The 14,729-nt window shown below is 42.9% G+C and overlaps 1 protein-coding gene across 15 annotated transcripts in view; it reads right to left on the reverse strand.

The window, feature by feature from the left end:
* Positions 1–2,891: 2,891 nt before the first annotated feature.
* Positions 2,892–14,729, reverse strand: part of APBB2 (amyloid beta precursor protein binding family B member 2) — a 410,561-nt gene continuing 398,723 nt past the window's right edge. For all 15 annotated transcript variants that reach the window (XM_074396049.1, XM_074396050.1, XM_074396052.1 and 12 more), the window contains 2 exons: positions 13,071–13,250; positions 2,892–6,815 (listed from right to left, as the gene is read on the reverse strand). In XM_074396049.1, the coding sequence (XP_074252150.1) occupies positions 6,648–6,815; positions 13,071–13,250 (348 nt within the window). In that variant the 3' untranslated portion in view covers positions 2,892–6,647. The remainder of the gene's footprint in view (positions 6,816–13,070; positions 13,251–14,729) is intronic.

Consider the following 14,729-nt stretch of genomic DNA (forward strand, 5'->3'; position numbering starts at 1 on the left):
AAAAATTCATAACGTTTGAATTTATAGTTTTATTTTTACAATTCAGTTGTATAGAAATGTTATGTAAATTCCTAAATGCTAAATTCAGATGGCATGATTTTTAGAATATTATCCTCAAGATGAATATTTAGGTCTATTTCAGCTCTGATATTCTATTTTTATTTTTCTTAAAGTGAGGATTAAAAAAGAATGGTGAATTTTTAAATAGTGGTAATAAATGACTTTTCTTTTAGCTTAGGTTTGCCAGTAAAATGTGTCAGTGGGCTGGGTGCAGTGGCTCATGTCTGTAATCTCAGCTGTTTGGGAGGCTGAGATGGGCAGACCACTTGAGCCCAGACGTCCCAGACCAGGCTGGGCAACATGGTGAAACCCTATAACCCCATCCCTACAAAAAATACAAAAATTTGCTGGGTGTGGTGGGACATGCCTATAGTCCCAGCTACTTAGGAGGCAGAGGTAGGAGGATCACTTGAGTCCAGGAGGCGCAGGTTGCAGTGAGCTAAGATTGTGCCATTGCACTCCAGTATGGGTAACAGACTGAGATCTTGCCTTAGAAAAAAAAAGTGTCATGAAGAAAGGAAACAAGACTTTTTATACTTGAACCAGGCTAATTATATTTTAAATCCCCAAAGAATTCTTCACATAATTAATCACTCTTTTTTTTTTTTTTTTTTTTTTTTTGAGACAGAGTTTCGCTTGTTACCCAGGCTGGAGTGCAATGGCGCGATCTCGGCTCACCGCAACCTCCACCTCCTGGGTTCAGGCAATTCTCCTGCCTCAGCCTCCTGAGTAGCTGGGATTACAGGCACGTGCCACCAGGCCCAGCTAATTTTTTGTATTTTTAGTAGAGATGGGGTTTCACCATGTTGACCAGGTTGGTCTCGATCTCTCGACCTTGTGATCCACCCGCCTCGGCCTCCCAAAGTGCTGGGATTACAGGCTTGAGCCACCGCGCCCGGCCCTAATCACTCTTAAAGTACAGAAAGATATAAAATGCTCAGCTTATTTTGAAGATCATATACGATCTTCTTGCCCTAAAATTACAGCGTGTGGCTCATCCTCTTACCCCAAGATTTCTATCTGCGTTAGAGTATTCCATGCCTCAAGGAGGGCAGTGCAGCTTAATTTAACATTGTAAAAATCATCAGTAAAGAATTCCATTGTATCACAAGAATCAGTTATCCTTTCCTGGTCCTCCTCCATTCCAGACTGAAAAGTATTCCATTGTCCAGAAGTAGTAGGTCTGAGATTTTTATTTTCAAGTGTATTTTCTGTGATATTGTCTCATTGTTGTGGAATAGTTTAGGATAATTCTCTAATCTCTACAGTAACATGAGATTGAAGTCACAATTTGTTGCTACTTAAATTGAGTATTTCCTAACATGAATTTTGGCACTAAATTATTTTTCTCTTTAGAAGTAGGTGAAGATTCTGAATTAAACCATTCATTAATTACACTGCAGTTTTCTTCCTTGAGAATCTTCTACGAAGGACAGGATCAGTTATTCAAATACTTTGGTAGAGTGAAAAGGGAAAAGTCCTTTGGATAAAAGCAGTATGAGGCCAGGCATGGTGGCTCGTGTACTTTGTAAGGCTGAGGTGGAGGACCATCTGAGGTCAGGAGTTTGAGACCAGCCTGGCCAACATGGCGAAACCCTGTCTCTACTAAAAATATACACATTAGCCAGGTATGGTGGTGCACGCCCGTAGTCCCAGGTACTCAGGAGGCTGAGGCACGAGAATCATTTGAACTCAGTAGGCGGAGGTTGAGGTCAGCTGAAATTGTGCCATTGCACTCCAAAAACGAAGCACCAAGCAGTGCTTTAGTCTGCAAAGTGAGACTCTGAAGAAAAAGAAAAAGCAATATGAGAAAATTCTAGTGAAGGAGAATACTGACTATACTGACATTATTTCATTTGGCATTTTATATTCTTGGACTTTTTAGAGAAAAGTGTTATAAAATTCTAAATAAATTACTGGCATTCAGGTACCTCCAATAGCAAATTTATATTTGTAATCTGAAATTATTTACCATTCTATAATGCCTGAAGCCATATGAAATTTTGTTCTTTGTTACTGCCTAGAGAGAAACCCCTGGGGAAGTGTAAGATGAACAGAAAGCAGGGCCATGCTTTAACTTCCATTTTCTGCCTTCCTGTGCCTAACAGTTCAGCTAACCAGATTCAACTGATTTTTCTAGTTACCTTTCATTTTAGATTTAGTGTGAATATACCTCAATTCTTTATTCTTTTTTTCTTTTTTTTTTTGAGACAGAGTTTCGCTCTTGTTACCCAGGCTGGAGTGCAATGGCGCGATCTCGGCTCACCGCAACCTCTGCCTCCTGGGTTCAGGCAATTCTCCTGCCTCAGCCTCCTGAGTAGCTGGGATTACAGGCACGTGCCACCATGCCCAGCTAATTTTTCTGTATTTTTAGTAGAGACGGGGTTTCACCATGTTGACCAGCATGGTCTCGATCTCTTGACCTTGTGATCCACCTGCCTCGGCCTCCCGAAGTGCTGGGATTATAGGCTTGAGCCACTGCGCCCGGCTCAATTCTTTATTCTTTATAATCAGGTTCTTAAAGAAAGTGATTAGCTTCTTTGCACTGAAATATCACAATCCTAGAAAGACCGCTTACAATAGACTCAAGCTGGTGACTACACTGGGAGACCAGCTGGCCTTCCTGATCACCAAATAAGTACGGGGTCATTACTCAAAATTTAAAGTTACTTCCTAGTTCTTACCAGGTAAAAATACGTAGTAACTAATCAAAGCAAAATGTTCCATTACTAAAGTGATTTCTAAAAAGTTTTAAGAATAACCAGAGACACTAAATTTCTATTTCTATTCCTTGTGTATGTGACTAAGATGTCAGATAAATGAGCCAAACATTTTATGCAGCTAAATTTATTCTCACAACAAATTACATTTAAATGTGTAAAAGCCGTCAACAGGAAACGGGGCATAAAGGAAACAAAGCGTTCTTTCTGGGGAAGCAAGGTGCTCCAGAGGCCAGGGACTGACCGTGAGCAGGTATCTTCGCCCTGAAGCTGAAATTAAATTTCTACTAGCTGTGTAGCACACGTTAGACGTGTGTTAGGGTTAAGCCTGGCCAACTAGAGAGCGAATGGACTTATTAGTTAAATTGTGCTAACATCAGTTAGGGAAACGCTTGCCATGTTGTATGATATCTGGAGTTTGTTCTGCAATGCCTGGGACAGGAATAGGCCGTACAAAAGGAGGAAAGCTCTGGGGCTTCCAGGCAATGGCCTTGTGCCGAGTTATCTTAACAGTGTCCATCTTGAAATCATAAAGTGGATTTAAAAAGAAGTAGCAGTGCCACAGTTTATCACCAAGAACTTATTTTAATGGAAATGGGTCTAATGTCCCTTCATGCAACAAGACAGACGAACAAAAAACAATGGTCCTAATCAGCTATGAGTGATCTTCTATCCAGGCGGAAACAAAGGGCATGTGGACATGTATATCTCTCTTAGACGAAATCACACATGTTGTGAAGGGTATAAAAACGAAGCACCAAGCAGTGCTTTAGTCTGCAAAGGAAAGTTTTTAGCCATAGGCATGTTGGCTATTCCCCTTGACACTGCCAAGGAGCAGATGTATGAGGTGGCAAGTCTGTGTCTATCTAGCTGCTTTTAAAAAATAAAAGGAACTTTAAGCATTTTGCCTTTTCTTCTACATATCCCAATAGAAATGTAACTACAAATCATTACAAAAGCGCTTTTTAGGCCATGTATAGTTCACTGAGATTACTTAGATCTGGATACACTGGGAGATAATATCCAGGAAAGATAATACATTAACACAATAATGCAGTATATTTCAGTAAAAATAGAATAAATAAAATAAAAATATTTTAAGCTGTATTTAACAGGTTAATTAAAAATATGATAAGACATACAGGGCATCGTGAACATGGCTGCCCGTTTACCAAATCACAGATCTAAAGAATGCATAGATAACCGAGTGTCACTAAGATATCAGGTAAAACATTGGCATCCTTTCACAGGCAAATACACACATACTTTCATACATACTTTTTGGCCATGGCAGAAAGTGTCTGAACATACTGTTTAACATAATTTTACAAAATTAATTTGCATTTACTATGCAATGCCATTTTCAAAACAACACATCTGCAGTAAAGTTTTCAATATGTAAAGGCTATCATTCATCTTAATGTATCCTATAATTGCATATATAAATCAGTTTGCTACTTAAAGCTAGCTCAGTATTCTTGATCTTGAAAACAAGCAAATGTATGCCTTAAAAAATGAAGAGGGGGTTCTGGTAGAGATTTCCAATATAAAAGTGGATCATTTGTTTAGAATTTTGAAGTTTATCATACTAAAATGTTTCACTACGGAGACCAAGATGAAAGATCACTGTAAATGATTTTTGAACAGCTTTTCAAAGGGCACAGCAAGGATTTTCTTAATGCAGGAATTTCTTATGATGGCATTGGTTACTTTAAATAGTATATAAGTTGGTGAAAAATACATTGCGTTTCTAAAGTAGCATCATTTTTTGTCGTAACATTAGGGTGCAACAACAATTCCAGTCCCCTTGCCCCCCACCCCTCATGAATTCCAAGGGAATGGCAGGTAGAAAAGCCACCCACTCATTCCATCAGGATCTCTGGCGGCTAAGTACCATGAGTTAGGAATGTCTCTACCACAAGTAACGTCATCTCTGGAAAATCTTGTAGATGGAACAGGCTGTGAATGTGGAATCCTGTCCTCTACAACACGTTTGAGGCACATTGTAGGAAAACAGTCCTGGACTTAGAGAGGGCAGTGGCGTCAGCACTAATACCACTGCGTAAGGAATTTGGACATCTTCCTTCCACTTGTACAGGGAATTCTAAGATTGCCTGACAACAGATCTTTCCATACCTGCTCTTCTTAGTATATGCCCAGAGTCATTCTGGAGGCAGCATAACACAGCAAGAACGGGTGTCGGGAGCCGTGGATCCTAGTCCTGGTTCTCTCATGAACTTTGGTGAGATCTTAGGCCAGTGGCTTTAGCCTCTTGGTACTTCATATTTTTACTTCTCAAGTGTGTTTAATACCTTCTCTACCTTATAAGGCTCAAATGTGAAAGAATGTGGAAAGCATTTTACAAGTACATAGCAGTGTATAAACAGAAAGCATTAGTTTTATAATTGGATGTTGTAAATGTTAATTTTGACATTAAAAAGAAGTAAACAAGACTAATATTGAGATTGATCGCCTTAGCAACTTCCTTTTAAAACGACAATGTCAACAAGAGTCTAAATCTGTATGTCTTTACAGCTAAGTTTCTTATCTACATAAAAAGGAGCAGGAAAATGCTGTTTTGGGGAAACTTGTTAAATAGTCCATTATTCCTAGGTAGACTTTGCTCAGATACGAAAATTTCAAATCTTCAAAGTAAAATGGAAAAAATATAAATTTAAAAATATATCTAGTTGAGTCCAACGAATTCTAATATTAAAGACATAAATTCAAGGAAAGGTTCAACCTAATGTAATTTGTTGCCATGGACAATACATGATGGACAGACAGCTTTCTGGGCAAAAAGCATCAGAGGGAGACTGAGCTGGATGCAGAATACCAACAGAACGTTTACCTCTAGCACATGGACTAGCAAAAATAACTTGGTGGTAGAAATCTAAAATAATTGTGCATGATGGAAATATCAATGACATCTCATCAACTTCAAATGGCATATCAGCCAATTCTCAAACTAAGGATGAAAGGCTGATGAGTATTTCATCTGAATGTTTATGTAGAGAATGGCCATAGTGAACTATAATTCTCTAGCTGCACCATACAATATAAGGCAGAAATTTGAAATATGTCCCACCCAAAATGCATTATGATTTTGTTAATCTCTTTTAAAAATAATCAGTTTGAAAACCATCTGAAAAGAAAGGCTAAGTTTTGTTCGATTTTAATTCCTCAAATTTCGTTTTTCATCAATTTTGAAGTTTCACTTTTTTCCAACATCCCACAAACAGCTGTAGACATGAAATGGTGTCCATGTGTCAAAGAGCTTGTCAGGGAAAGCTGCCAGTTGGTTTCTATACTGATGCCAGCAGCCAATTTTGTCAACCCACAGGTTCAATTTTATGAAAAATGAAAACACAAACTCGCCATCCTATTTTTACAGCAACTCAATGGTATCTGCTATGCAGTGCCTACTCCAATGTTGAAAATAGGGCAAAGTGTTGTAGGACTTAAAGGTTGCTTGTGACAGATCCAGTCAAGAAGACAGTGAAACTAACTCAGGCATCATTCACTCCAAGGACGCAGCATTAGTTCACTAGGAGGGGTGTGGCCACATTCTCCTCTGTGTGTGTGTGTGTGTGTAGTTAAGTAATGTTCACAATATTTACAATAAGAAAAAGACCTTCCACTGCTCATGATGTAACTTACAGCAAAAAAAAGTATTCATGCTTCTTTTCCTATCACATGATGTTGGCAAGACGAGAGAACATGCTTGTCTAACACTGCTTGGTTAAGGGTAAATTCTCTGAAGACAAAGCATCAGCAACTGGATGGAAGGTCAGATGGTGAAGTTCATTTTCTTTAGTGTAGCTAGTCAATCTTCAGGTAAATATCAGAGTTCTTTACCATGGGCAGCTATGGTGTTTCGGTGACAGGGCGTTTCTGTTTCAAAGTGTCAATGAGGGATAAGACCCCTCGTTTTACATTGGTTGTGACTCTTCTGGTCACTGAGTCTGCTGGTGGTGGAGGTGGTCGAACTTTCTGAGAAGGCGGCCTGGCTACCAAGCACTTCTGATATCGTAACTGAAATAAAACAACACATGTTTTAAGGTAATTAATATATTATTTCTTCTTCTTTAAGATGACTTTAAGTCATCATCCACAGACTCCCAAAGGTTAGCGACTTAGTGCCTCCACATAAATCCAAGAGTTCTTTTTTTCTGAATGCGAGTGCTTTAAATTCTCCTAAAAGATCATTAGGCTCAACAAAGGGGTTCCGGCTTTCGCCACCCTTTTCTTCCAGCCGTTTCCACCCTCCACGTGTCCTCTATCTTAATAGTCCCCAATGAATACGCCTCACAGTCAATGAGCTAATGAAACCAGAAAGGATTGGGAAAGACTGTGTTCATTACGTTTTTCATCAGAGACATGCAAACCTAGGCGAGTGCTCGTGGCGCCCCGACAGCGCAGCAGAAAGGGCACAGTTTGGATCTGAGGTCTATCACCTGTGAACCCCAGGTGAATCATTAAATCTCTCGAAGCCTCAGTTTCTTCAGCTGTAAAATGGCTGAAGAAGGAACCGTTTGCAGAGTTATGATTAAATAAGGAATGACTGTAATGCTTGTGGAAGGCCTGGAATAGGCCCTAGCAACACAGAAGGCATTCAAAAATGTTTCTTTCCCTCCCTAATTCCTGCTTTAATAAAAAGATGAGGTATTAAGATTTCAGGATACATTTTACATACGAGTCTCAATCTTTATGAATTGATTTTTAAAAACCCATTAGCACTGGCACCAGGGATAATTCCCACTCTTCAGAAATTTAACAGTGTAGTCTACCTGCTTTTGCATAATGGGAAGATAATTCTTTAATTAGATATAAAGTCAACATTTATCAAAAAAATTTTTTTTAATCCAAATACTTTAAAATACAGTTGACCTGGCCAGTCCACGGTGTTTCATTCCTATAATCCTAGCACTTTGGGGGGCCAAGGCAGGTGAATCACTTGAGGCCGGGACTTTGATACTGGCCTGGGCAACATGGTGAAACCCTGGCTCTACAAAAAATACAAAAATCAGCCAGGTGTGGTGGCACATGCTTGTAGTTCCAGCTACTTGGGAAGCTGAGGTGGGAGGACTGCTTCAGCCTGGGAGCTGAAGCAATTGCTTTAGTAATGAAACAGGCTGCTGTCTCCGTAAAAAGCAAGACTCTGAGCGAAGGATATAGTAGTGTTCTATCGGCTGCAGTGAGCTGTTAGCGTGCCACTGCACTCCAGCCTGGGTGATAAAGCGAACCCTGTCTCAAAATAAATAAATAGGCTGGGCGCGGTGGCTCACGTCTATAATCCCAGTACTTTGGGAGGCCAAGGTGGGCGGATCACGAGGTCAGGAGATAGAGACCATCCTGGCCAACATGATGAAACCCTGACTCTACTAAAATACAAAAAATTAGCCAGGCATGGCGATGGGCACCTGTAGTCCTAGCTACTCAGGAGGCTAAGGCAGGAGAATTGCTTGAACTCGGGAGGCAGAGGTTGCAGTGAGCTGAGATCACGCCACTGCACTCCAGCCTGGCCACAGAGTGAGGCGCCATCGCAAAAAATAAAAATTAAATTAAAAATCAATAATGAAAAAAATGAAATACAATTGATCTTTGAACAACAGAGTTTGAAGTGTGCAGGCCCACTTATGTGGGGATTTTTTTTTTCGACTAAACATAGATTGTTGCTGGTATGCAACACCCAATTATTCAGAGGGCAGACTTTTCCTATCCGCGGGTTGTATAGGACCTGAATATGCAGGACTTTGGCATACTCAGAGGTCCTAGAACCAATCTCCCATGTATACCAAGGGAGGACTGTCATTCCACAGCTTTTTTTTTTTTTTTTAAATCAACTTAAATATTAATAGTTTATTTAGTCTAGTAATGGAACAGGCTAATGTCTCCGTAAGAAGCAAGACTTGCGGGGAGGGATATGGTACAGTGTTCTATCATATCCCTTAGGCCACAAAACAACCCCTTTCAAATCAAGCATATGAAATATGAAGACTGATTACATGTCTCCTCTGTGTAAGGCATCTTACTAGGCCCACATCACAACCCAAACCACACACCTCTAAAGCACGGACTTATACATGTCAACACAGGATGATGGACTTGGAATTTCAAACAGTAATCACGTATATACAGTGTGAATCAAAACTGCATCTAAGTATTGGATTTCATAAAGGATCCCTCTCTGTTCTATTCTAACTTTCGCCAAAATGTCTTCCATTGGGCCTGTAACACACAGCTGTAATATATGCCTAAAAATTAAGTAGATTCAAAAGAATGTGAGTGTCAATAGGTATTTACATGGTATAAATTCACATATGTATCTTTCAGATGGAGAATCATGCAGATTTGAACCAAGAAGGAAGCCCCTGAGCTAGAAACCCTGGATTCAGATTGGGTGGGAGGGAAGAATGGTCTGATTTTGCTAGCATGCCTTATACCAGATTGGCTGGGCTGTGTCCACTCGTTGCAGTGATGCAGTTAAAGTAGGAAGCAAATGAGTAAAATTGTTTCCAAGAGGGAAAATGCATCTGAGAATCAGAAAACAAACTGTAGCCAAGAGATAAAGCTCATTGTCATTATCACTTAAAATGTATGATTAAGGCTGAAAGCCATTTATTTTATGACTAAAACCATCTGCTATGATCTGTTTCAATTTCATAAAATACCGAAATAGTTGTCATCCAGTTTTGCTTGGCTGAAATCTCCCATTTTCTATTTTCTTCACAGATGCTCTTTATCTCATCGACTCCCTGCACCTGGTCAGTGGGTTCACCTGATTCCTCTCCCGCCCCTGCTCCCCTTACCCCAGCCCTGCTTCTGCATATTCAGGGTGTCTGAATTAGAATCTTGGCCCCACAGTTCTTGGGGGGAGTTGGCCACTGTCACAGAGGATGGTGATAAGTGTGAAACCAGATAACAAGTATTCAATGCCAGGCCTCCCCTTCTCTCTCCTTCCTGCTCTATTTCAAAGGATAAAGGCCACGTGGCTCTTTTCCCGTGCCTCGCCTTTCCCATCTGCTCTTCCACTTCATCCTCTTACCATTTTTCTTAGACACAGGACCCTTCTATGTTGTCCAGGCTGGACTCGAAGCCCTGGACTCAAGGGGTCCTCTCACCTTGTCCTCCTGAGGAGCTGGGCCTGCAGGTGCATACTTGCCCTTCATTCATAACCTAACAATGTGCTGTGTGGGGGACTGCGGTGGGGGACAGGGAGCTCCCTTCCCTAAGCTCCACCCATTCTTGGTTCTTCGCATCTTCTCAAAGTAAAAGATCTGTAACTAATTCAGAGGCTAAGTCCCTCTTCTCGGCTTTTTTTTTTTTGAGACACGGTCTCACTGTGTCATCCAGGCTGGAGTGCAGTGATGCAATCACAGCTCACTGCAACATCCACCCCCAAGTTCAAGCGATCCTCCCACCTCAGCCTCCTGGAGTAGCTGGAACTACAGGTGCATGCCACCACACCAGGCTAATTTTTGTATTTTTTGGTAGAGACGGGTTTCACCATGTTGGCCAGGCTGGTCTCAACCGCCTGATCTCAAGTGATCCACCCGCCTCAGCCTCCCAAAGTATTGAGATTACAGGTTTGAGCCACTGCGTCCGGCCTTCTTGGCTCTATATCTACCACCATTTTCCGCAAGAGAAAACCTAGCTGGGCATGGTGGTGCTCCCTTGTAGTTCCAGGGAGAAGTTCAAGACCAACCTGGGGAATATGGCAAGACCTCAGTTCTTAAAAAACAAACAAACAAACAAACAAAAAGGGCAGGCCTCTCCTATCCTGAAATAAAGAATAAACCCACCAGTGTCGGCCTTCTAGCTGTCCCTTCACTGTTGGACTTTGTAAATTATCCTACTTTAGGGCCTCCACTTCTTTTTCCTCTCAGTTACTTTTCAATCCAGCACAGTCTCATACTTCTTTTTCTTATTCATTTTTTTGAGACAGGGTCTCGCTTTGTCGCCCAGGCTGGATTGCAGTGGTGCCATCACAGCTCACTGCAGTCTCGACCTCCTGGGTTCGAGCCACCCTCCCGCTTTAGCCTCCTGAGAAGCCGGGACTACAGGTGTGTGCCACCATGGCCGGCTGAAAGTGAAGATCCTCATGCTTTTATTTATAGCATTTTCTACACTGTAAAAGAGTTTGGGTTTCTGTGTTTCCCCCACTATACCTGAGCTCTACAATGCAAGGATTGTATTTCAGTCATGCTGAAGGCCCCAGATTCCAGCCATGAGTGCGGGGCTGAATTAAATGAAGCACAGGGGCTTCCACATGCACTGTTCTGCCCGGCCAGGCACCCTGGCCTCTCGAAGCCTCTGCTCCTGTTTGTTTCCAGTGCTACTCTCCTGGCATGGACACTCCTCCTCTCTCCCATCTGCAGAAGGTAACTGGTCTCCTCGCTGACTGCCACCTCAGCCTTGTCCCTCCCACCTATCCGCTACTTTGTCACCTTCTTTTTTTGCTGGATACTCTTCTAAAATCCTAATACATGCTGGGCACCCAGGGGGCTCATGCCTGTAATCCCAGCACTTTGGGAGGCTGAGGCGGGTGGATTACCTGAGGTCAGGAGTTTGAGACCAGCCTGGCCAACATGGTGAAACCCTGTTTCTACTAAAAATACAAAAAATTAGCCAGGCGTGGTGGCAAGTGCCTGTAATCCCAGCTACTTGGGAGGCTGAGGCAGGAGAATCACTCGAAACCAGATGCAAAGATGGCAGTGAGCTGAGATCGCACCACTGCACCTCAGCCTGGGCAAGAAGAACAAAACTCTGTCTCTAAATAAATAAATCTAAACACAATCAATTCAACCCCAGGTTTAGCAATCCCTCTGAAGAAAATCAGGCCTCCACACACCATCATAAGCCCGCCAAGATCTGGACCACACCTCCTTCCAACTCAGGCCCAGCATCCAACCTGCGGCTGCGAGAACCAACCTGCCCATAGGCTTTGGTGCACACTCATACAGCTTCCTCTTTTTTTTTTGAGATGGAGTCTTGCTCTGTTGCCCAGGCTGGAGTGCAATGGTGCAATCTCGGCTTACTGCAACCTCTGCCTCCCAGGTTCAGGTGATTCTCCTGCCTCAGCCTCCTGAGTACCTGGGATTACAGGTGTGTACCACCATTCCCGGCTAATTTTTGTATTTTTACTAGAGACGGGGTTTTATCGTGTTGGCCAGCATGGTCTTGAATTCCTGACCTCAAGTGATTCGCCTGCCTTGGCCTCCTGAAGTGCTGTGATTACAGGTGTGAGCCACCACACCCAGCCCAGTTCCCTCATTTTTATTAGAACTTTTGCAGTGCCTGCCGTAAAGGGGCACAAAGGACATCTGCTGGAGGAATAATGAGGTATTCTTGTTTGTTCCATAGTATTCATATGGTGTAAAGAGCTCTGGCTTTGTTACCTGGCAGATTCAGGGCTGAATCCAGGCTCGGCTCTGTCACTGACAAGCTCTGAGGCCCATTCTCTAACTTCTCTGAGTCTCTATTTTCTCATAAACAAAACAGAACGAACAACTACCTAACAAGTTGTCGTAAGGACTGAGTTAATAGATATAAAAATATACAAGGGCCGGGCGCGGTGGCTCACGCCTATAATCCCAGCACTTTGGGAGGCCGAGGCGGGTGGATCACAAGGTCAAGAGATTGAGACCATCCTGGTCAACATGGTGAAACCCCGTCTCTACTAAAAATACAAAAATTAGCTGGGCATGGCTGCACGCGCCTATAGTCCCAGCTACTTGGGAGGCTGAGGCAGGAGAATTGCTTGAACCCAGGAGGCAGAGGTTGCTGTGAGCCGAGATCATGCCATTGCACTCCAGCCTGGGTAACAAGAGCGAAACTCCGTTTCAAAAAAAAAAAAAAAATACACACACACACACACACATATACACACACACACACACACATATATATATACAAGAATAGTGCACAGAAAGCAATCACTGGAAATAAAAGTCATTCACTGTATTTCTTTTTAAAGTACTGAACTGAATCCAAACTGTACCAATTCATGCATGAACAACATTTCACATATGAAATTGATTTGGGATCAAGAATTGACAGTCTTCAAGTCTGTGGTTGTGAAGATCATCGGAGCCTCTATCTGGCCCCATTTCTTTCAGGAGTCCTGGCCTTTTGATATGTAATCTGTTTATCACAACTGATTCTGGTCCCAGGAATGAGAGTGTTATAAGGTAAAGAATTACTTTAGGGAGATTCTGTTCTAGTGTATGGCATACTAAAGATGAGTGGAGGCAGGAGGGCTCAACAGCCTGTACTAGGATTACTCACCATGCAGGCAGCCTGCACTGCCTCAGACACGTTACCAGCGTTAGGCTCGCACCAGAAAACGTGGCACTCAAAGCGCTGGTTCCCCGTGTCCATGATGAAGGCAAATGTGTGGACATCCTTCCCGACACCCATGAAGGACAGGAATCGCACACGACACTCCACTAAGACTTCCTCTTCATTCTGCAAGAGACATTATGCAGCATCCAATCAGGAAATCCCAGGATCAAGCTTAGCGTGGCAGCACACGGGAACTGGTATTCAGAAAGCACAGCCAGACCGAATTCAGAAGGGACCCGTGTTTTTCTCGAAAGGTGAAACCTCGCCCAAATGTCTGAAGAGGTCATTACCACGTGGCTACCCCATTCCGGAGGTGGTTCTGGCTCTGCGGTACACTACTGTCGTGTGATGTGTGTCCCATTCTCTCTCCATTATGCCATGTGCCTGTGAGTTCACTATGGGGAGGAACAAGGCTGTCTGTACTTCTTACACCTTGCCCAATACAGGACACCCAGTGGCCCAAAACCCATTTGCCCCAGAGCACCAGAAGAAAGGGATTCATGGTATCATTCTTCATCCAGTGATTCTTACTCAAACTAAACACAGCACACTGATCACATTTCCATCTAAAACCACATAAAACAAAAAGCTGCCGAGTCAACAAAAAGTTGTCAAATTGTTTTTTTCTTTCTTGCAAACTGGTGTCCATCTGGGATCCGTATGAGGCAGTGTAAAGAAACGTTCAGAATTCTTTCTTATGAGATGAACACCACCACCTTTGCAAGAACCATATGCAAGTTTTGAATTAATAAACACATCCAAAATGTTGACTTTTGGATCATTAACATCTTGACTTATTAAATATTCACTCTGGTGCCTTGGGAGTGTTTAACGAGCAGAGTATGTGAGTGTGAGAGGCTGGGAAGCTTTCTCAGGAGGAAGGAGGCTGCGGAGGAGATCTGGGTAGGCAGAGGGTGGAGCATGGAGGGAGCAGTGCTTGTGACAATGCTAGGGTAGGGAAGGGTGGGACATGCTTGAAGAGCTGAGGAGAGCCCAGCATGGCCAGCTGGAGGCAGGCAGTCAGCACCCTGCCCTCTTTCCAGAGTGAACTGGGCGGCTGTGGAGCAGGCTGAAGACTGGGGGGTCTTTCCATGGAAGGTGCTTCAGAGGCAGAATAAAAAAGTGGGAACAAGTCTGGGCCAGGCTGTCTGATTTGAATCCTGATCCCACTGCATCCAACTGTGTGACGATGGGCAAATGATGGGGCCTCTCTGTGCTTCAATGTCTTCAACCATGAAACTGGGTTAATTTGGGTTGAGGCGAATGTGGCTGCGCTCAAGACAACCAATAGCCCCGTCTGCTACTGACAGAGTCACAGGACTCTCCCGAACGGAAGCATCTTCTGCTTCCTAGCCCCAGATCACACAGCACAGGAAACACTGGCGCCCTGAGAGAGTGTGACTGCTGGCATCACATAATCACCTCCACCCTGAGAGAGTGTGACTGCTAGCATCACATAATCACCTCTAGCAAGCAATTTCAGTCTCTGGGACATATGAAGAAGACAGAATCTGCAGTGACAGAAGAGAAGTTTCTCAGACCACAGGAAAACAGAGGTATGCACAGACTTAGACCCAGACAAAGGGCAAAATCTTTCAAATG

The sequence above is a fragment of the Saimiri boliviensis genome, chromosome 3 (assembly GCF_048565385.1).
Source record: "Saimiri boliviensis isolate mSaiBol1 chromosome 3, mSaiBol1.pri, whole genome shotgun sequence".
Classification (NCBI taxonomy): domain Eukaryota; kingdom Metazoa; phylum Chordata; class Mammalia; order Primates; family Cebidae; genus Saimiri; species Saimiri boliviensis.